We start from the raw sequence: 23,596 nt of genomic DNA on the forward strand, positions 1-23,596 counted from the left end.
AGTTCAAGTTACAAATACAAGTGGTAGAGTATTTGTCTTTTATTAAGCGCATTATTGTTCGGCCCACGAGAATTTTTTATTTAAATACTAAGGCAATTGCTTTGCTCCCCTCTTTGGGCCCCAATCTATCCAGTGTACTAGTGACTCTTGAGGCCAAGCACCCATTGTCATATTACAAATGCTTAAAAGAATTTTCTTAATAAAATGCCCTCAATTATGTTTGCGTTGGGAAATCAGTCTCCATCTATTTTTGGAAAAAAAATAAAAGGAGATTTTTTTATAGGACAGTCCAAAAAGGAAAATGTCCTTAATTTTTATGAGATGGGAGAGTAGTTAATTACTATTTGCTTTTATAATTCAAAACATACTTAATAACGCAAGAATAGTTTAGCCTTTTTTTTTTTTGCTCAACATTTTCTGCCCCAAAATGTAGACAACGATGGCAATGTTTAAACGCTGTAAAACATTAGCTGCACATGCTCTTTATCACCATAAATATAGTTAATGCAATATACAATTTTAACACTATGAATTCTATATGGAGTACAAAATTTTGCAAAAGTCGGCACTGCAAACGCAGCCGCAAGACAAAATCCCCCTAATATTACTTCAAGCAGACGATATGACCACTTAATAGAAGCACATGGAGTATATCATATATTCATACAAGAAGACAGTACCCAATTTAGCTCATTGAATCAAGGTCGAAAGATTCTCATGGTTTTTGATACTTGGAGGCGACAGAATGGACACCTTGAAACTGCAGAGGAGCATGTCCTACACAGTACATGCCCACAAGGAATCAACGAAACATCGACTTCACTGTTTAAACACACCCGGCATGACCATGCTGCCTTTGCTGTATCAGCTTCTTTGGTAGCCATGTCAGACTTTTCCTGCATAGGTAACGCCAAATAATTAAAAAATCAAACTAATGTTACGAAAGTCGAGTGGCATGAAACCTAATAAGTTGTATAACAACACCGATCTATCAATTAGCAGAAGCTACGTGAGAAAGGGAAACCAAATCAATATAGTAAAATACTTCCACTAATCCAACAAATATGACTAAAGAATATAGAAGGGAATGTTGAGTTTTCCCATAATAATGATTGCCATTTTGCAGAGATGGAAAGATAAAAACCTGTTCAAGCAGTAATGCAGCCTGGGATTCTTTAAGTTGTTCTTGCAGTGTTAACGATGTCCGTAATAGTGTCTGCTTTTCAACATCTAGACTGATGCCAGCTGATGAAAGCATCTCATGCACAGCTTGGACGAATTCGGCTGCTGATACTCGACCACGCTGGAGGTCTTGTACAGGCTGTGGCTGCCAGTGATGAACATGACAAGTAAAGAATAAATAAGCAGTCCAAAATCTGAAGTTAAATTATAGAAGCTGGTCCAGACATGAACTACACAATGATTTCATGGTAATGTAAGAAAAAAAATATATGCATTTCAACAAGATGCATCACTTGAGTGTCATGACTGCTTCTCATAGCAGTTTCACCAAGTCAGGGGAAACATCATCAATTATTACATAAGCAACTGCATCCTCCTGAGCAGATTACTCCTAGGAACATAAACTTTTACTGTATTATATATGTTTCCTCTTAACTTAGGTTCTTTATATTCGAGCAACCATACCTGAGAGGAGCTTGTCTTAACCCCCGAACTTTCTGCCTTTTTGTGTTCATAAACCATTTTATCTCCCTCCTGTAAGATAGCTGATGAATCTTCACCACTATAAGAAATATTCTTAAACGAGAATATGTTCGAAGAGATAACGGGCTCGGTAATCCCTGGTGAAATTTCCAGCATAAATCTGTAAAGTGCTTGTCCTGCTGATGGCTTGACATTTTCTGGTACCCTGCCATACTTAAGTCTTTCTCCATTTGAGGACCTCCAAGCCACTATCTCTCCCTTATAGAAAGGTCTTAGAGGATGGAATTGCACCCGAGTAGCATCTTGAGGAAGTATCTCTTTACCAAGAAAAGTCTCAATTCCACCTCCAAACTCTGCACTTCTTGTGTGAAAACAAAGTTTCAGGACATCATGTACTGCAGTCTCGGAGTACTCAGGGCAAAGAAATAAAGATCCGAGTGGTAATGAAACTGGTGAGTCTAGAATGCGACTTATCACTGCAGAAACTAGATCTGTAACGGCTATATAATTTGGTGGTTCAGCAATTAAGACTCGTGTTTTGAACTGATCTATGAAATAGAGGGCCCTATGTTGCAATGTTGCATCCCACTCTGGAAGAACAGAACTCTTAGAAACAAGGGTGATGTTCACAGATTTTGGAAGCAATAAGAAACGGGTGTATAAGCATTTGACGAACTTCAATCTTTCTTCAATAGATACCAAAGTTTTTTGGATAGTCTCAAGGTTTGGCCTACCGTATCCGGGATGGCTACTAACTAAGGTAGTTAGTATTCTCCACACTGTCACCTGGAATGATTCACTCAGTAACTTACGCCGGATGGCAACAAGCGAAATAGAACCGATACACTCCAGTTCACACAAGTCTTCACCATTGTCCAGTTCCTACAGAGGATGGACATCAGACATTGTAAAGTCGGAGATATACATTTTGAATTAACAGGTTTTAAAAAAAAATCTTCAAGAAATTTTGTACCTCTTTTACGACATCTGACAGCCTTTTGATACCTAGGGCCTCAGACACCCTCTCTGGAAGATCTTGGTGAACAAATCTTATTCTGGAAGTGTCAATATGTTTAACATAATGGGAACCACGAGAGTCAATATATACACATGATTTTGCATGGACCAGCCTGCACCCATCATCAGGAACAATTGCTTCAGAATCCCAGTTGGAGATTCCTGGGCTGTTCTTCTCATCACAAATGAAATGTAAAGTTTCCAGCGCAGCACGGAATTCATTTGGATTCAGACGCTGATAACCATAAACTCTTTGAAGATCTGAAAGAAGATTCCTTGCAGAAGCAACAGAAAGTGAGTCTTGAAGGCCCAAATCCCGGAGAATCTTCACATAAGGGAGATATGCCGAAGGGAGCTCAAATGCAAATGGAGAAAGATTTATAGTCAAACGGGCAAAAAGAGAGCTTGCTTTCACGAGGCGGGTACCATTTGCCGCAGGCAAGAAAGCTACTTGCTGCAGCTTTGTGATATCTAACAATGCAATGACAATCAAAATTGATTAAACTGATAGTAATAAGGGATCAAGGAAGTACAAAAGGTTCACAAAATCAGATCATCTCCATATATAAAACAAGGCATTTGCTAGGAAAATCAAATATTTTTGACATAATAGAATAGAACCAGTTCCATAACTGTATATGTAAAAATACTATTCCCTGCATCAACAAAAAGTTTGCCACATGGCGGATGGCATGGGTTTTAATAAGATGGTTGGTAGTGTGTGAGTGGAGCAAGGGTGATACGGACCAAATATCCGATCTACAAATAACAACCGAGGTAGGACCGGATGACGTGCCCCAGACCGAAGAGGAGCAAAGCAACACAGAGGAAGAGGCTCAGCTCGAAGAGGAGCAAAGTGAGACGGAGGAAGAGGCCCAAACAATCGCCAAAGATCGGCCCAGACGCAAGGCTTCTCGACAAGTTGTTGGAAGGATTAGGTTTCCAAATAGAGATGTATTTTAATCAAACCTTGCCTTGTTTACAAGACTTGATATCAAGTCTAGAATAGATTTATTATTTAATTTTATCTTCTAGAATCCATTAATCATCGAGAAATAAAGAATAAAACCTTTTTTTCTAATCCTTCAGCTTTCAAAAACCCTAGCGCTCAAACTAGGTTTCTGTTTTCCTCATATTCCTACAAATCGTATGCTCTTATTTCTGATAGGTAATCAAAGGCCTATCAAGGGGTCCCACTTTAAATGTGTGGTGGATATGGTGAGTTGGCAATTTTTTTTGTGGACAGACTGAAAATGAAATTGATTGTGTTAAGTTTTTCATGGACAGAGGGAGTAATAAACAAACAAGAAAAAAGAAAATAGTTTTTCATGGACTGAGCATCAAGGCTCCTACTAACTACAGACTGTTATCTGTTGGCATCGGTTAGCTGGCCATCATGCTCCTATAACTTAAGTAATTCAGCTACATCATATTTCAAGATATCTTGAAGACTTGAACAAAATATTAGATCAAGTATAAGCACTCATGAAACAAAGAAATGATAAGGGTCTTGAAATACTTATTCCAAGAAATAGACCTAACTTGATCAGTCTTAGGCAACACTATTTCATTTTTCCAACTCTTAAATGTAGCAAACTCTGCAACACATTATCGGCCTTGCATTGAAGTGCTATATCAGCCCCTGGGCCTAGGAAGGTTTCAGACATTTACAATACAGCCATAGAACTGTCAGAAGAGACACAATAGGTTTCATACACTTATCCAGGAAAACGCATTCATAACATATTCTAGCGATTAACTTTCCCCATAACATAGTTCCTCTTTTGGTTACATATCTAGAAGAATCAAGGTCAGCACACAAATTATCCAATAATCAAGCTTATTTTTAAGCATAAAACAGGTTAAGAATACAAGTGTTGCAATTTTTTCATATAACCCAAGTGTTAACATCTCACTCAATGGTTAGATAAGGTCTTTCCCAACTGCAAGAAACATACAAAATCATTGACACATTTGTATTATGCTTATGAACATTTTGAAATATAAGAAGGCACCGGAATGAAACTCTATGAAGTTATTCTTTGTGAAAGGTTCAAAGTAAAGTTGCAGAAGGTCCTTCAAAGCTAAATTGATTCGGTAGTAAAATCTGAGATTACTCTGCATACACATCTTAAACACTAGTTCTAGAATGGACATTGCACACAAATACACATCTTAAACACTAGTCCTAGAATGGACATCTTCCTAGATGGCTTTGAAATTACCTGAAGAAGAGAGGGAGCTCCAAAATTTGTCCAGATACCTCAAAATCTCAAGTGCAGCTTCATCAACTGTTTTAATACCTGATATAGCAGGCCAATGAGCAAGGGTATCCTCACCACCATTTCTTCCAATAACCTGCAAATTTGGGTCAGAAATGTTAATCAAAGTTATAAGTTCAAATCACTATCATGAATATTCATACCTGAAGGTGACTAAGTACACATGAGAAGGCTGGAGGACTAGACAGCTGAAGTGGTCCCCAAGCATACTCAGGGGGTACAACACTCTGTATTGAAAGGATTGGAGCACAACTCCAAGCAAGAGGCCAATCCTTCATCAGTATAGCTTCAGAGTAGGAAGAAAGCACTCTATTCCCACTTCTTTTGCCACCTATATTTGGGAATCCTTTTTCAGCTGGAATACAAGCAATCTTTCCAAGGAGATTGCAGAAGTTGTTTCCATAGAGAACAGCAAAATTAGAGAAAATTGTTTTGACCAAAGTTTCAGCCAACACCCAAATCTCAAAAGATACTTCGTTCTTGGGATTCCAAACACTTAGTTCACTGGGAACCTCTGCATCTTTCATACATTCAACTCCAAGATACTCCACTCTCTTTGCACACTCTAGAATAACATCTGCCTCAGTAGAAGTTCGGAGACCCGCTTTCCGCAAAATCTGAAGCCATCCATCAGAAATGAACCGCTCTCCTGGAAATTTCTCCCTCACACCAGAAAATACGGATGTCAATAAAGCATCACCAGGGTCAAATAGATCTGGGGGTTTACAGAGGTTTTCAGACTGTTCATCAGCTGTTTTGACAAAATTAGAGACTTTCAGCACCTCAATTACAGATGAATCTGATTGAAGATCTTTCCAGTTTGTATACAAATATATCATGATATCCTCCTTCTCAAGCCGAGGTTTATGTTCAAATCCAGGCAATCCAAATTTTATAAGAATCTGTTTATCATCAAATTCTGGAAGTCCAAGTGCTCGAAGTAAAGAACTTTCAGTAGAATCGGCAGACTTAGAAAGACAACTATCTTCAGATGGTTTGAGAAATGTTTTTGAAGAGACCATGCAAAGATCCTCATTTTCCAATTGGGTATATGTCCCACGAACTGTTCTGTAAATGGGAAGATTACGTAGCACTTCAAGTTCTTCCCTTCCATAATCAGAACCACTAGAAGAGAAATCAGAAGAAAATAAACTGAAGAGCTGATCTCGTTCAGATTCTGAAAAGGATGTAAGTTGAGGAAAATACCCAGCTCGTTTAGCTGCTACAAGTTTGGATGATATAGTCCGCCCTAATGACCGCCCCTCTAGTGGCAAACACTTCAATGAAGTAGCACAATCCAGGTAATTAACATCAAAAATGGGAATATTATATTGATTAAGCAGCGAAAACAACCAAGGGTACTTCTCATCTATAATTTTATATGACAACAGATATTCTTCTATTTCATGAGAACAAGAAGAATAGTCAGATTGACCAGCTTCAGGTAGCTCTACTTCAGGAGTAGTATTAGAAATTGCCAAATCCCTAATAGGGGGAGGAACGAAGACAAGATGGCGTTCTCTCACACGACACAAGATTGGGCGGCCAAGAAAAGCAGGAATAATGGGCCAATCAGAAAAAAGAGAGAGGTCTTCGGATGAGCTACCGAAGATTTTCCAGAAAAGTCTTATCCACTCTGGAGAAGGACCTGCTTCACAAGCAGAACTTGCTGATCTTTCCCATGAAAACCAGGGTGCATTTTTTGAGTCAATTACATGATTTGCCCAGTTTTCATGAAAAACAGATGTCATCTGGCTTGAAAGCAAGCGAAGAGAGAATGCTTGAAGTTTTAAGAATGATTGTATAGAGCAGTTAGAAAAAATATTCTGTAGCACTGGTCTCTCCACCACTTCTGCATGAATAAACTTCCCAGCTAAAGAAGTAACCAGAGACTGTTCCTCCTTATTTCCAATATAAACCTCAGTAAACCCCAATTTGATAAGACTGTTTTTTGCAGTTGGGCAAGGTAAACCTTTGATTTCAGAAGATATCTGGAATAGCCGCTGTTCCTCACTTGTACTCGAGCCATGAGGCCCATATATAGTATGTCCAGTCAAAGGGTGCCTGTACGATGAAGAATCTCCTCCCCTGCCTATATCTTCAACAACACCACGTCCAAGATCAAGTAGAGCCCTCCCTAAGCTTGTCATCATTTCAATTGGGTCTCCTCCAGAACCAACAGAAGTGGCAGGGGAAACCCCATGATGCCTACGTCGACTGGTTCCTGGTAAAGCAGATGGATGACCGTCTTCTTTCTGGCTTACAGAACCAAAATCAGGAATCTTCGAGTCCCTTGGAGTGGGGAGTTCATTGGATGCCTCCACAAGTTGGATATCAGATAAACAGTACTCAAGTACATCTATATAGGTGTCAATCGACCAACTGCCAATAGATGGGGATGAAGCCCGGAGAAGGTTCCGGACCATCTTTGGTTTGATTTCTCTTACGGAAAAACCTACCGCCTGGATTTCAGTCACCAGCTCCCACGGGACTGAAAATACAGGATAATGTTCCTTGACAAAAGCACAAACAGTGGCAGGTAGCAAATTCTCACCCACTCCATTTCCAGGTTGTGAGAGAAACATACCATCTGCTGCCTTCACCAAACTTCCAGAATATAACTGCCAAACAGGAAGTTCAACAAGTCGAGAATACAATGGCCTAATTACTTGTTCAATTAGATGTTTCCAGTCTGTCTCAAGAGGGTTAGGAGTTCCATCTTGACCATCTAGATGTTGCTTGAGCAGGTTGTTCTGGCATGACCTAGGCCAGAACGAATACATTTCATCCCTGTAAGATCTTAAACTCAAACTCACAGTGTGGCCTAAATTTGTTTCAAGAATAGAACCCAGAGAGTCTCTCCGTAACTTTTGCATCTCAACTATCAACTTGATATAAGAGTCACGAACACAAGACATCAGCTCTATGTTCCAAGCTTCAATCAACTGACTTCCAGCATCGGATTGCACCCTAAATTCTCCTTTACGCTCATGGGATATGAGAAGATACCGACCCCGATTATGGCGCACAAGAAAAGATCCCACCACTGTTACTGGCATATTTATAATGCTTGATAGAGGAAGAGGGGACATGATGGCATTTGATGGGTGTTCGTCAATAGGCTGACCATTTCGTGATATGTGAGCTGCAACCCCAGCTACAGGTGTGAGGTTGTATGCAAGATACCTCCTGCATATACAAAACATTATCTGTTTAATAGCAAATATAATCGAGGACATGTGATCTCAGTGGAAAATCTATAACTTAAAACACGAACCAGCTTCGAGTACTTTTAAGTACATCCAAAATGAGGCTTATGAAATGCATATTCATGGTTCAGATTTTTAGAAATGTATTAACAGTATCTGAATTTCTAAGTTTGTACCACCATGTATTTGTACTGAGTGCAACAATCTGTTATGAGCGAACCCTGATTAAAACTTCAAATCAAAAGACAATAGTGTTTACATCCATTTACTAATTAAAACAGCAATTATTATCATAACCCTAAAAAATATTAAGATATTTACTTCAGAAATCACTTGCTAATACATGAGAGTGCAGAATCATTCATTTATTAGTATTGCAACAGAAATATCCATGATGCCAAGAATAATTGTTTATGGAGAAGGAAACAGCACAGCATATTAATAAAAGATGTTCGAGAATCAGAGATCAACATGGTCGGGAAAGAAAAGCTAAGGCAACCAAGCAACTCTGCACCAGAGAAAAGGTCAAGAGTAGTATGATTGTAAAAGGTAATAGGTGAAACATATCATTCGAGTTGAGACATACTAAATTGCCACTACCTTCCTCTGCTACTTCTTACACCCATCAAGAAACCACATTTGAATCTATGATGCGGTTAGAGTAGTAAAGCAGATGTAACACAGATGCTTCAGCATGCATGTTTTGCAGAATAAGGATTATTTTAGTTTTTCATCAGTTGACATACCTATCTAGTGCCATATTTCTTGTTTGACCAGAACCCATGCTGAGCACAACGAGCCATCGATCAACAAATCTCATCCCCCCTTTATTCAAGTTTAAGTCCAGAACTTGCAATTTAATTGCAGCAGTAGAGCTTCCAAATATACTTGAGAGTTGGAATTTCTTCCACTTCTTTTCTGAAAATGGATTTCTAGCAACAGCAGACAAAGGATCAATATCAATAGAATAATCAAGGCATGGTTCTGGGCTTCCATCTTCCCATGTTGACAAGGATACCTGCACATTATTACCTTATTTTCAGAAGACTGAAGACATTTGACACTAAATAAATTAACTGTCCGTTACCAATTTTTTATTCAAATTCAACTTAACAATGAATTTTATTCTGCAACAAAGTTCCTTCAGTAATGGCAGTAAGAAAATTTGTAGTTAACAGACTTTTGTGGGACAGGTGTTTCTCTCCTTGGATGCTGTTATAACTTAATCTACTTTGCCGGTATCTTTTTCACAGTAACTTGCATTCAGGAAGGGGTTAATACATCAGTGGACTGATTCGGGCTGTTCCTCTCAAGTTTAAATACCCAGTAACCCTATTGGAAAAGAAATCAGAGCTGAAAATATTCCAGTTTATAATACTTCAGTCACTATTCCTTCTCATGAACCTTTCAGATGTATTTCTGACAAGCAAATATGTAAAATGTTTCAATGAATGTGCCCCATATGATAACAGTTTGATATTTCAATCCCTGAAAGTTCCTATTTCCTTTTCAGCTTCATTATGTAATTCGGTCGTCTAAGGATTTAGTAGCCATTTGTCCTTGGATGAATATTAGATGGTTTAATTTGCTATATCCATCTGGTTAAGTTAGTCTTTCATATCTTAGGACTACCCCCCCCCCACCCTTATCTCAGAGTCTTTCTATCTTCATTTGATGGATATTGTGAGATTTATTTTCTATGGCTACTCTGTCATTCTTATCTTTCTTCACCATATTTATCTCCAAAAACAGGTCAGGTAAAACTGGAATTACCTGCAAAATTGACTTCAGATATAGAATTGGTTTAGAAGCATGCTCCATGAACTTATCAAATATCCTTGTTAGACGAGAGTCAACTCCATCTTCCATGCATTTAGATGAAAGAGGCAGGCGTATAACAGTGGAATCAGCTGCTGACCATGGCATATTTTCATAAATCATCATTGGACTAAACTGGTCACGAAATCTCTCAGTCAATTTGGTACCTATATAAGAAAAGGAATATCACCCTACTCTCTCTTTACAGCACCGAAAGCAGATATGCGACAAAAAAAACACTGAAAACTTGTCTTTATCATAAAAGAATTACAAAATCAGAATGCAATAAAAATTTATTAACTCTTCAATTTTAAATAAGCTCAAAATTATGATAACAGATTCATTACACCCCACAACTGAGCCACACTGCCCTGAATCTCGACACCTTCTCTATATGTTGTACCCGAGTCATCATGAATGAGAAGGAGCTAGTGCTCAAGAAACAATTTTTAAGATGCCCTAAATGACTCTGCCACTTAAACAACAAAAGGAGCTAGGGGTCCAGAAATAAAATCCTAGTCCATAGCAACTAGGGCTTTGGAAACATAATCCCACGCCACCCTTTTAGTCCAAATTTCCAACCCTAAATAACTGAATCAATAAACGAAATTAAAGATAACTATGAAAATAAAATAAAATAAATAGAAGTATCAGGAATGGTCACAGATGAAATGAATGTGAATGAGGATCATGAGGTAGATGAGCTTTGGCTGGTACAAAAGGTTTGTTGGGACAAGGGGGTAGCAATAGCTGGTGGGTGGTGTCAAAACGTGTGTGCAATATAAGAAAAAAAGGGAATCAATCTGACATAGAAGAGAAAATACAATAAAGGAATATACTAACTTGAATTCAGTCATTTCCCAATAGATATTTCTATTAGTCTAACCCTGAACCCCCTGCCCCAACTTAGAAATGGTTTGACCCAAATTATCAATCCATCAGAAAATGGAAATTAATAGAAGAACAAATATAGCGCTAGGCAGCAGCGCATTGCTCTTAACTTATCTAAAATCACAGTATCTAATGGACTTTACATGGGCCATCTAAGCAACTAAACAAAGCAAAAACATGCATGAGGTCACAACTAACGTATATACCTCTCAGGGGAAAAACTTTCGCAGAAGGTGAGTGTGTTGTGGATGTAGCAATTACTACACCCTGAGGATCAAAAATATACAAGAAGCCATCAGATATCACTGATGGCAGATCACTGATGGAGAAACAGCTAAGCAATCCCAACCCATAGTTTACAGTATCACCCCTCAGACTCCATGGTGGAAGAAACTGGAGACTAGCAACTTCATCTCCACTTAAGCTGGCTCCCTCTAAGATTGCCACCAATGCAGGCCCTTGAAATTCAGCTGCATAGGTTCAAACTTAGTCATGTGCATAGAAAAAATAGTCAGAGAAATATATAGCCTGAAAAATCTAATAGCTCAAACCCAAACAAGATAGAAAGGAACCATTAAAGCTGCGTAGAATTTTAGAATCCAGTTTGCTGATACATAATTGCTTGCCACACATCAATTATAGTACTATTTATTGGCATAGATGGATCAAAGTAAAAATTCATAACAGATTACCAAGGTTGTGCTGCAACAGAGACTGGCGTGGATGTTCCCTCTTGTCAAAAATGAGGTGAAGCTTTTTGGCTTTGCAACAATCAGCCAACTCAAGCAAATCAAAAAGAAGAAATTCGTAGTCGCCATGTGATTCCAGTAACTCAAGTATCTTGCTATAAGCCATGCATGGAAAATCTTTAGTCAATTCTTTACTGACTAAAGAAAGAGAGCGAAGTGATTGAATGCCCAATCTGTTGGCAAGTTCAAAGCTGATGGAGGAATGAACAAAGCGTTTACCAGCAAGAGAATTGCTTTCCATCCATGGTGCATCATTATACACAAGATCTGCTGAACCCATAAGCACTCCAGTAGAATCTGGAACCAGTATCAAACCGGGATTTTGTAGTCCAGACCCTTCCACGAAGCTATCTGCAATTGTCTCAAGGACACATTGGACAAAATTCAACTGATCAATTGAGAGGGTGCCACCTTTAACATCATTATGTAGCCGTTTCAGAACTCTAATATAATCTGTAACATCAAAATTATGTCTAACTCCTAATGCTAAGAGCAAATCCTGGAATATTGATAGCTCAGATGGTACCACATAAATGTAAGGACTAAACTTCACAGGTGAATCAAATGCAAGCACATCCGGCGCCACAAAATCATCTCCAATCCAAACCCATTTAACACCAGTCAAGGAAGACTGAAGAAGTGCCAGCTCACCAGACTTCATATAATTTTGCAGCTGTGAATAAATCAATGGTATTTTCTGTCTCAGTTCTGCATCATGATGCAACCTGAGCTCATCATAGGTGTTAGCTAACCCCACTAACTGGGCAGACAAGATATCCACAGGCAGTGGATCCAACCAACCAAGCTTGTGCTGTAGGTATTTAGAACATTCACCATCCAATATATGCAACTTCGCGGACACCACCCACATATGTGATTTGGGCCTGGTAGTAGCTGGTGCTGCTATAGTCTGAACTGAGGCTAACCAGGGAAGAGCCTTGACTGGCGGATCAGAATATACTGGACACCAGCTGATACACCGCAGACCTAACCAAAAATCTTCACCACGCATATCACCAACCAAGTTGTTGGCTATTGAATGAACATTTAAAGACTTAAATAAGGACTCCACTGAACCAGAAATAGACAAGTCCTCTTCATCTCCAGGAGGTGCACTCTCTTGGTATTCTGTAGTATCAGCGGTATGCTCACTCTTTTCTGCATATGACAGTTTCAGTGACAGTGAATTTAAACAAGAAAGCAGCCTCCTCGCAAATAATAATGCCTGAGAGTCCAGAGATTCGTACAACATGGAGACCGACCTGGCACAATCAAGCAATCCAGCTGTATCCAAGGTTTTCTTAAGCCCAAGAGTGACCAAAATTTCCAAGATTTCAGGGTCAGAGAAATTCTCTGAGGGGAAGAAAGCTCCGCTATGGAGAAACAAGTTAAGTTCAGTAACACGGGGATCATAAAGCCTGTGATAAGAATGTGTTAGAATCATTATGTACAGTGTTGGATCAAAATGTTTAGATCACAATACTATGATCTGCAAACAACAATAATGCATCCCATTCTTCCCTACATCATGACCTAGTTCATTGTTTGACCAAATGCAGAGGGTGTCCTTAAGTTCTGGAACACCATCCATAAAATCAAATCAAAACAAAACCTATATAAAGAGTCAGAAGTAGGAAGTTCCATCTATTGCCATTAAAGCAGTCATTTTCAGAAACAAGAAAATCTAGACTTTAAGTATTGCTACTAATATACCTTCTTTCACAACATTCTAGTGACACATTAACCGTGAAATCTTTAGACACTTACTCCTCTAAATGTCAAACAGCAGCATTGGAAAAACTTATATATACTCATTACTCCATATATATTGGGGTGTGATGATATGCTAAAACATCTTTAATATGCTAACTATAACTAAATAGTAGCCATTAGATCATCAAATCAAGGCCGAAGATGATCAAGCCCTGAGTATCAATACTATGAACAAAAAGCATCAATAAGGGTATTAATTATTAATGTCAACTACCAACAAATTAGTTATAGCTAACTATTTTCTGTCTCTTAAAAAATGTCTCAAAACTTTGAATTCATATAACTATATCGATTTAAATTATTTTTTGACACTAATATCTAATTAAAGGTAATTTTATAATGATTCTAGCGATATCCTAATTGCATATTTTCGTGAATTTTAATATACTAGATAAGCAGTTTAATATCAACATAGCTATCATTATATGTCAATATAATCCATGTACCATGTCAATATTAAATTGTGTTGACATACACATGTCATATCATGTCATTGTATTGATATTTTTTTTAATAATTTGAGAGAAAGTTTACATTTTTGGATGAGCTTATTTATTGTGGACACCTCAAAATGGAGGGATGAGACTTTTTTCGTAGACAGGGGGGAGTATAATGTATAAGCCTGATGAAGTTGTCCTACAGATGTAATACTCTGACATTTATAATAGATGAGATTGATTTGTTAAACACATAACATAGATATCTGCAACCACCATTCAACTGAGCCTGGCAAAAATGCAGTCTTTCGAGTCACTACTACCCAAGCATTTAAATAAACCTACAATTAGCAGCACATCAAGAAACATACCTGAACGGCTCTCTCCAAGCTCCTTCAGATGACTGAACAAAAGGAATAGCAGAGAATGCTTCTTTGCAAGTGTTATCCTCCTCAATCAAGGATCTCATATCATGTAAAATATCTAAGAGAAGATCCTTTTGGGCGATGAGTTCAGATATCTGAGGGATTACATAGTTTTCATAGAAATGCAATCTTGATGGTTCTTCAATACCTAAGTATTTCTTCAGGATTGTTCTTTCTTTCTCTGAATCCAATTTCACAAAGTCCTCATCCAAAAAGCACTCCCGTGCAAATTCTGGCTTCAGCCATTTAAGAGATTTTAAAGGTACAAGTTTCCTACTCTTAAACGACTCAAACATAGGTATCTCCTTGATAATATTGACATGAGAGTCGTCCATTAAATCATCAGAAAACCATCTTGACTGAAGAATAAAACTTCTCATCTCATGCAGTCCCCCATCTGTAGCATGACTAAAGAGATGCCCAACACCATTTAGTCCACCGGCGACTGCCATCAGTGCATTTAGAACACCCATTGCTGTCGAATCCTGTACATAAACTTTCAATTGCGGATGTTCAATTGTGAGATCGCGCCTCAGGATTAGGCATCCCGCTCTCTGCAACAACCCTGACATGTTTTCACTCCACCCACCATCTCTGATTACTTTAGAATTTTCAACAAGCTGCATGAGACGACTATCTTCAACTGGCAAAATTGGCCAGTTAGAAAACAATGAAAGATCTTCACAAGATGATCTCAAATAGCTCCACAGTAACGTTATCCATTCCAAACTGGGATGAGCTTCATGGCCAGGAACCCAAGTCACTTCCTTAGCATTATTCCATTCTACAGGAACTAGCCTAGGAAGAATATTTTCAAGGAGTTGACAGGTCAGAAAAGAGAGATTAAATTCTTCGGTTTCAGCAAGACAACATAACTTATCATAGAGATAATCGGAAACTGTGCAGTCTACCAGTTGATGAGGAATAGAGTCCTTCAGAAGACTGTATCCATCTCCCCTGTTTAGATAAATTTGTTCTGCCAGCCCTCTTCTGTCCAGTTTTGTAAATGCGCCACTTGAAAGTGGTATTAATGGTAACCCACACAAACTCTTTGAGGCAACTGGACTTCTAAGATCGAGAAGGCAGTACTCAAGGGTTAAGATCATTGAACTTTTATCTTTGAATTCACGTGTCTTACGAATTAGAAGTGTTCTCAGTAATTGAGGATTCAGGAAATGAAGTGATGGGCAAATTTCCATAAATTTGTTAACTATCTCCTTTGGAACATCAGCCACAGGCAAACCTGCATCAGATAATGCTTCTGCAAGTTCCTGTGATTTTTCAAAATTGTGATCAGGAAAAATTGCTTGCTTGGCCGAAATCCACTGCCCTCCTCGGGCCTTTGTATATAACACGCGAAGACCATTCTCAGAGACAAACTGGTAGAGCTTCTGTACTAGTGAGGTCCAAGGTTCAAACCCTCCAGTTTTTGGCCAAAAAGAGAAGAATAAATCACTTGGGCCAAACTCCAGCGCAACTGTCTCAAGAAGATGACCATAAGCAGGAGCTGCAACTTCTTCAATGAGGTACATGTTCCAGTCTGCACGGATCTTCCCATCCCCTACCATGTCATCACCAAACCATATATCCCTCCGGTTTGAAGACAACTCAAAATAGGCATTTATGTGAACTGGAAGACCAGTGCTGATTGGAAGTGGTAAAAAGCAAAAAGCACGGCCATCAAAATTAGAAGTGGCTTGCATAGATGTTTGAAGGATCTGCAAAATGTCACCAGTATCAGGAAAAGATGAATCGGAAACATCCTCACTACCGCCGCTTCTATTTTCAACCTCAACAGAACTGACAGGTGTTGCTATACAGACCCAGGGAATAAACTTGCACAATTTCTTGTTGGAGGTAGAAAATTTACCCTTCCTGTGGAAATTACCTAAGGATTCACAAGTTAACCACAAGCATGACCTAGAACCTGAAAGGTTCTTCTCAGACACCAAAAGCTTCTGAAATCTCCATGGAACATCCGTTTTGATGGATTTGCTCAACTTGTTAAAAAATTGATCCATAGACAATCTATCCCGTTGGTTCTCATGCATAGAGTTAAATATCTGATGAAATGGACTTTTTTCAATTTCAGGCTCATTAACACAATCTTTGCGAACACAGTGCAGTAATTGCATTTCACTATCAGGCCCTTCTTTAACATAAACAGATATAGTCTTCACATTGCGCAGAAAGAGAAGAGTAGCAGTAACAACCTCCGTGAAGGAAGAAAAGAGTGATAGGACATCAGACGGTTTATAGACCTCTTTTTTTATTTGGCTTCTAGAGGCAGCATTAGTTGTCCTAAGAGCAAAACGGAAAAGAGTGCCTGGAAATGGATGCTGCAGATCACATCCAAAGTGTAGAAATGGTGAAAACTGATCAGGAAACTGCTCCAAAATTTTTCTGCCTGCAAATTTAATCCGGAGCCCAGGGTGGCTTGGAGATATTCCAGGCAAATTGCAGGCATGAGGATCGAACATGACAATATTTTCTCCCGAAACAAAAGTTGGAATATCAGTGAAGTGATAAACGCAATTAAAACCAAGACCAAATCTTCCAATTGCAAATGGTTTCTCTAGTTTACTTTCTTGGCCTATCCGGGAAACAGCATAAAGGTCTTGTGAGGTAAAAACAGAGTCATTGAAACAATACAGTGCTGGGCCTTGCCAATCTCCCATTTCAGGCGAAAGAAGAGATGATGTCCCATAATGAGATTTATCCAATAAAAAGGTCACATTTGAAGCTCCTGCATCTTCAGCATTTTGTACCAGCTCAAAAAGAACTGCAGGCCCATCAGCATACATTTCCAGTATATGTCTTAGTCTGGTTGTCAATGCTTCATGCTGCCCAAATGCTTCAGCAGCCCCAGATAAACTCAAATTCATCGAGTCAGCACTCTCTGCAAGCAAAATCCTTCGAAATGATCTTACCCCAAGCTTTTCAGCAATATCATGAGAAATATTACCGTGAACAAATTTATGAACAGCTTGTTTTGCACCTAAAGACATAGCGGCACTGCCGAGTAATCTGTCAGAGTTATCAGACTCAAGCAACCAGGGTGCATCATTGTAGACTAAATTTGTGGCGTTGACAAGTCTGCCTGATACATCTGGAAGGTATATAATAGTATGATCTTCACAGAAGTGAGCTTCAGCAAGGTGCTGAGCAATAAAAGTAGCAGCAGTAATTTCCTGAGAATCCAAAGGAGTTACTCCCTTCTTAGAGGCCATTCTATTTAATATATTTGCATAATCAGAAGGCTGCAAATATTCCTGAATTCCCAGATCCAGAAACAAGTCACTGAAGGCAGCCAAATCAATAGGGATGACACGGATGTAAGGGGCCAAATGAAGAGGACCATTGAGGACCACCTCATTCGAGGTGGCAAATCCATCTCCGACCCATATCCACCGGCAACCTTCTAGAATGGCCTTTACAATGTCAATTTCATCAGAACTAAGCAAGCGCATCAAGAGAGAATATATCTTTGGCATTGCCAGAGCCAGTTCTTGCCGGAGAATGGGATCAGAGACCATCTCATTATTTTTCCCAAGCTCAAGCAACTGAGCAGCAATTATACTTCCTCCTGGAGGGTTAGACCAACCAAGTTGATAGGATAATGCAGACGAGGAGCATTCTCCATCTAATATCCGCATACTTGCAGAAACAAGCCACAAGTCCGTGTATAGTCTTACAACCTTTGGAGGCGCCACCAAAGATGAAACAATTGGCCACGGTAATGACTTGTATGGAGGAGAGATGAGAACTGGGCACCATGAAATCAACCTGAGCTCATTCCAGAACTTTTCCATGTCTGATTTGAGATGACGGTATTTAAATGCATTCGAAGCTCTTACAAAAATTCTACTGACTGTTCTTTGCTCACCCTCTGACGATTCGGAAAGCCACTTTACTGCATTGACCTCAAGATATGAAAGAAGTATCTTTCCCCTTGAATGAGCTTTTTCTTGATTTATATGCATTAAGCGTTCCACATGACGAGCACTTTGTATGACTGCGTCAAAGGAAGCAGTTGTCTTAAGACCCAGCCCTTGTAACATGTCTAAGACACTTGATTCCTCGAAATCACCAGAAGGAAAACAATCAGAATCTTCTAATAAAGCATACAATTCCTCATTCCTTGGATCATACAGCATGGCAGGACTTTTTAGGGTGCCACTTACAGTTGGCACAAACTCCAGATTTCTCAAATGTTCTCTGAACAATGTATCCTCCATACACAAATGTGGTAGCTCCTGAAGAACTGAAAGCATGATGTTGTTGCGAAGATCACTTTCCAACTGCCCTATTCTATCAAAAACATTCATCATAAAAAACCGTGTCTTCTTCATTCTTTCAATACCATAATATCTCCTTAGCAACTCTTCATCAGTGCTCGAGAAATTAAAGAGAAACTCTCCAGAAAACAGGCACTCTGGACAGTCATTTGGGGGCAAGAATTTATTAGGGTTTACTAAATCAGCATACTTGAAATTTTCAGCAGATTCTCCATCGTAAACTCTATAAATAGGAAGCCACTTGCTACTCTGTATATGAGAATCATCCAATTGCTTTCCAACAAACCATGCAGGATTCAGAAGAAACTGACGGAGCTCATCTTTTTCATCTCCTTCCAGACACTGAAGAAGTTGAGTAATATTATCATTAGAAGACACATCATATATTGCATCCAGAACACCTGCAGCATCAGCATTGTGCACATATTTCATCAGACCAGGGTGTCCAATGCAATAATTGCTGTTCAGTATTTTGCATCCCACCTTGACAAGGATATTTTGTAATTTCTCCGACAATTTTTCCGCATTCAGCAATTTATTTTGCCTTGAAGGCCTATACAAATGCCCAGCAACTGATGGTATTATAGGCCAATCTCCAAAGGCAGATAATTCTTCACATTGTTCATAAAGGTAACGCCAAAAGAGCGAAAACCAAGAGAAACTAGGATGAGAAGAACTGGAACTCGGACTCCAGAGAACCTGAGTTTTATATTTCCATTCTGCAGGTACTAGTTCAGCATATATTTGAATGAACTCATCCACAGTAAGAACAACTACGTTTGCCCCTGAGACATTTGCTATCGATGTAAGTCTGTCATGCAACTTTGTGGGTATACTCCTATCAATAATTCTATTAGAAAATTGTTGAAGAAGCATATATTCCAGCTCATTACAAATAAAATACGTAGTGCCTTCCAAGGATCTGGATAATGATCCAAAATTACCATCAGCCAGTGGAAGAAAAGGCAGGCCAGATGCATGAATACCAACATCTGTGTCAATCAAGTCCTCAAGACAATACTCCAACAGCACAAGTTTCTCTAGTCTGCCAATTACATGTAAATATCTGCACTCTCTCAAATACTGACGCACAGAATCAGGAGTAACAACTTTCTTATCCCGGACCGATTTGCAACTTAAAATCATCTCAAACAGGTCACTAGGCAAAGAAACAATAGGCATCCCAAGCTGGACAAGAACATCATAAATTTCCTTAGTTCCAGAAATCTCCATGTCATGAAAAAATGCTTCCTTAGGTAAAATCCACTTTCCACCTTCAACATCTGAATATAAGACTGGTGAGTCCCAAATACTTTTGTAGATCTGCTCAACTAACAAAGTCCATGGCTCTTCAAACGACCCAATCGGCCACAAAGAATAATAGTCTTTTGTTGAACGGAGGAGTTCTCGTCCACTAAGCAGCAATTTACCAAAACTAGGTGCTACAACGTCTTCCAACAGAAGCCTGTTCCAAATAGAACGAATCTTACCAGATCTGTCCATGTCATCGCCATACCAAATTCCACGTCGATTCGAAGAAACCTCAAAATATCCATTAATTTGAACTCGGAAACCAGTTTTTACCGGCAGTGGAAGAAAACAGAATGCACGCCCAAGTTTTAGAACATCATCCTGTAAAAATTCACATAAAAAGTGTATTCCCTCAGGACAAAGAAGAGTCTCAAAAGTTGGGAAATTTTTTTTGGTGGCGTGTGAACTAGCACTATGTTCATTTCCCCTCTCTTCCAAGGCATATCCAATAACAATTTAAGAAAATCTTTTACAAGCTCGAAGCACAGAATTACATAAAAGTATACATAAGCATAAGCATAAGATGAAGAGGTCAGCACATTAGATCATTGAGGTTCTTACTTCTTTCTTTTTTTTCTTAATTTATATACTTATAAATTCTGGATTAGATATATAAAAAGCCAAAGTTAATCAAAGAGGTATAATGAAAATGAGCAAGCCACGAAACAAAAGTACAATCTATCTCTTGTAACTTTTGTACATAAAGTCATAAACTGGAAATTTAAAACTCTTTGGTCTTCAAAGTTCAGAGAGCGCCAAAGCTAAAATCTGTAACAGCCCAAGGGTTAACTTTACCGACCAAAGAATTCAAGATATTCAGCAAAGGCTGTCACTCACAAAAGTAACAATGCACATGGCTATGTTCATAATTACTAACATCTGGGTATATGCATAATTAGACATATATGAGCAGCTATAAGTGTACTTATAAGGTTGACATAATTAGTGTGCGCAAATGGAATGGTGCAGAGAAGTAGCATAGTGTCATCCAAGGCCTATTGAGTGAGAAGAAATTACATTGAGTGAATCATCTGATATACATGCTGCCACCGATGCCCAAGGCAACAGATGCATGTCATAGTCCTTTGCTGCCTTAGCGGCAAATGTACCAATTCTACTTGATGATGAGGCCATCATTTGCACTATATAGAACTTATGGGCTCTTGTTCTTGGAACATCTCCAATAACAGCTTCACTCAAGAAATCCAATGAGAAAGCACCCATCTCACTATCAAAACCGTGGTTCAGTTTAGAAATTCTTTGAAGTGATTGGCGATGCCACAACACATTTTCATTTGCAGAACTGATAGAGCAAGAGTACATTTTCCTTGGCTCCTGCATCCCTACATCCCACACATACATTTCTATAGACAGAACACATTTAAGAAAAAGTAGGACGAGGATTCCTTCCTCAAAAAGCTGAGCAAACATGGATGATATATCTTCTTCGGGATAGGCTTGCTTTGAGAGCTTACTATTTGCAGCCTGGTCTGCTTCCCTTAAAGGAAAACGAAATAAAGTTCCATGGAAAGGGGTTTTCATGTCACAACCAAAAGCACAATATGGTAAAAACTGATCTGTATACAGTGAGATAGCTGAGGAACTAACATAATCAATTCTCTTCCCAGGATTAGCAGCAGAGACATTGGGAAGATAAACACCTTGAGGGTCAAACAGAACAATGTGTTTGCCGCTTACAAAAGAAGGCAAGTCGGTCAAATGGTATACCGAGTTGAAGCCCACCCTAGAAAAAATATAAGAATTAAACAGAAGTTAACTCCCAAAGATCACCTCTACAAACACCAATAGATCCTGGTAATGCTTCAAACATTGACTCCCTCACCAAATTATGTATATCATAATGCGAATGGGAACGGTGCACACTATAGAATCACAGTCTAATATGATTAGAAAAAACATAAATGCCAATACAATACCTGCATATGTATGATGCATCATTTATATCATTTTAGAAAGTGAAACAAATTAATGAATCAATTTGCTGTTTGCTTAATCTTAAGAAAGGATATAAAGGATCCCAATGATACTAGGTGTGTTTTGAATCCTTCTGGAAAGTTCTTATGCAACTCCTTTGTGTTGCTTTTTCCATCATTTCTATTCAAACCTTAATTCCCCTACCGTACAAAATTAATAGATAAAACCACAATCAGCACACAAGCAAACTATCCATGAGCAAAGTTAACAATTGATGAGCTAGACTATCCATGAAAATTTGATTCTATTTTACTTTCTAAAACTCAATGCTTACGATTCTGAATTCATTCAGCATCACATTCCTTACTCCCAACTTCACATATATGCGATAAACGATAAACACAGACCAAATAAATCACTCCACATGCACGGCCACATTATAAAATAATGCAAAAAAGAGGCAACAATTACCCAAATCGACCGGTCTTCCAGGCCTTGTCATGCTTAGTGCTGCCACCAATCCGCGAAATACTAACGAAGTCCTCGTTAGTGAAAACGGCGTCGTTGTATACGAGCAGTGCAGGCCCTTGCCACTGCGCGAGGGTGGGGGAGAGCAGGGAGTCGACGCCGTGGGTGCGGCGGTCGAGGCAGAGGCGGACGGTGGTGGCGCCGGCGTCATCAGCGTTCTGAATGAGCTCCTTGAGGACGGTGGTGCCCTCCGGGTAGTTGAGCAGAACCTCTCTGATCCTACGCGTCAAATCGACCTTCTGCCCGAAGTCTTCCAGAAGGACCGGCTGCGGTTCCATTTCCCGCCGGCGATGTATCGTCTCTTTGTTCGGTCGATCGATCAGTCAACTGCCGATTGGGATTTCCATGGAGTCGGTGACCAAAAAAAAACGAGTTAGTTACAACCAATGGACAATTTTTCCGAGATGGACTATTTTTTTTCTAGTGGATTGACGTCACTGTTTTCAGCCGGCAAGCAGCGCCTTCGGTAGGTTTCACGCTACATCCCTTAAGGCTTAAGTATTAGTCAAGATATTATTAACATATGATTTAGAAGGAATAATTCTTGTTAATAATTTGTTATATGTAATTTTGTTTTATTATTATTTATATTTAAAAAGATAATAAAATTTAAATTAAATATATTATATATTTAATTTTGAAATAAAATCTTGCAAATCAAACAGTTTCATCCTAAGATGCAAATTGCGAATCCTAACCCCAACCTGGCTCTAACCAGAGGGAACAATACAACATACCATGGACTTGAATTTTGCTATCAAATGGGTTAAGCTTACTAATATATACTCTATCCGTATAAAGATAAAAGTTATAAATAATACTCCCTCTATTTCAACTAAGTTGATACGAATTTTGCTATCAAATGGGTTAATGCAAAGATTGATTCATCATCCTAGATAGTATCCAATCTTACCAAATAAGCTTACTAATATATACCCTATCCGTCTAAAGATAAAGTTATAAATAATATTCCATCTATTCAAACTAAGTTGATATAAAACTTTTGAGCACGGAGATTGAGAAATTGTGTTGGAAAAAAAAAGGAGAATGAATAAAATAGGAGAGATAAAAGAGAATAAACTAGATAATGAATAAATTAAGATTGATTGGAAGTTTTGTTTTTTTGTCATAAAAGGAATACGAATCAACTTAGTTAGGACGTCCCAAAAAGGAATACGACTCAACTTAGTTAGGACATCCCAAAAAGAAATACGACTCAATTTAGTTGGGACGGAGGTAGTACGAGTTTTAATGATAA

General features: G+C 38.7%; 1 protein-coding gene across 1 annotated transcript; it reads right to left on the reverse strand.

The window, feature by feature from the left end:
* Nucleotides 1–448: 448 nt before the first annotated feature.
* Nucleotides 449–22,792, reverse strand: LOC125213454 (Zinc finger, C3HC4 type (RING finger) family protein). The gene is made up of 13 exons (XM_048114012.2): nucleotides 22,282–22,792; nucleotides 20,893–21,619; nucleotides 14,213–20,196; nucleotides 11,575–13,049; nucleotides 11,089–11,352; nucleotides 9,947–10,158; nucleotides 8,920–9,191; nucleotides 5,108–8,153; nucleotides 4,908–5,040; nucleotides 2,639–3,153; nucleotides 1,648–2,547; nucleotides 1,145–1,327; nucleotides 449–896 (listed from the first exon to the last, which is right to left on the reverse strand). Exons 1-13 carry the CDS (start codon nucleotides 22,614–22,616, stop codon nucleotides 699–701), a joined length of 14,244 nt encoding a protein of 4,747 aa, XP_047969969.1. The 5' UTR covers nucleotides 22,617–22,792; the 3' UTR covers nucleotides 449–698.
* Between the last annotated feature and the right edge of the window lie 804 nt (nucleotides 22,793–23,596).

This window comes from Salvia hispanica, chromosome 3, assembly GCF_029641045.1.
Source record: "Salvia hispanica isolate PSC_SH4W2 chromosome 3, Shi_PSC_v1, whole genome shotgun sequence".
Lineage (NCBI taxonomy): Eukaryota > Viridiplantae > Streptophyta > Magnoliopsida > Lamiales > Lamiaceae > Salvia > Salvia hispanica.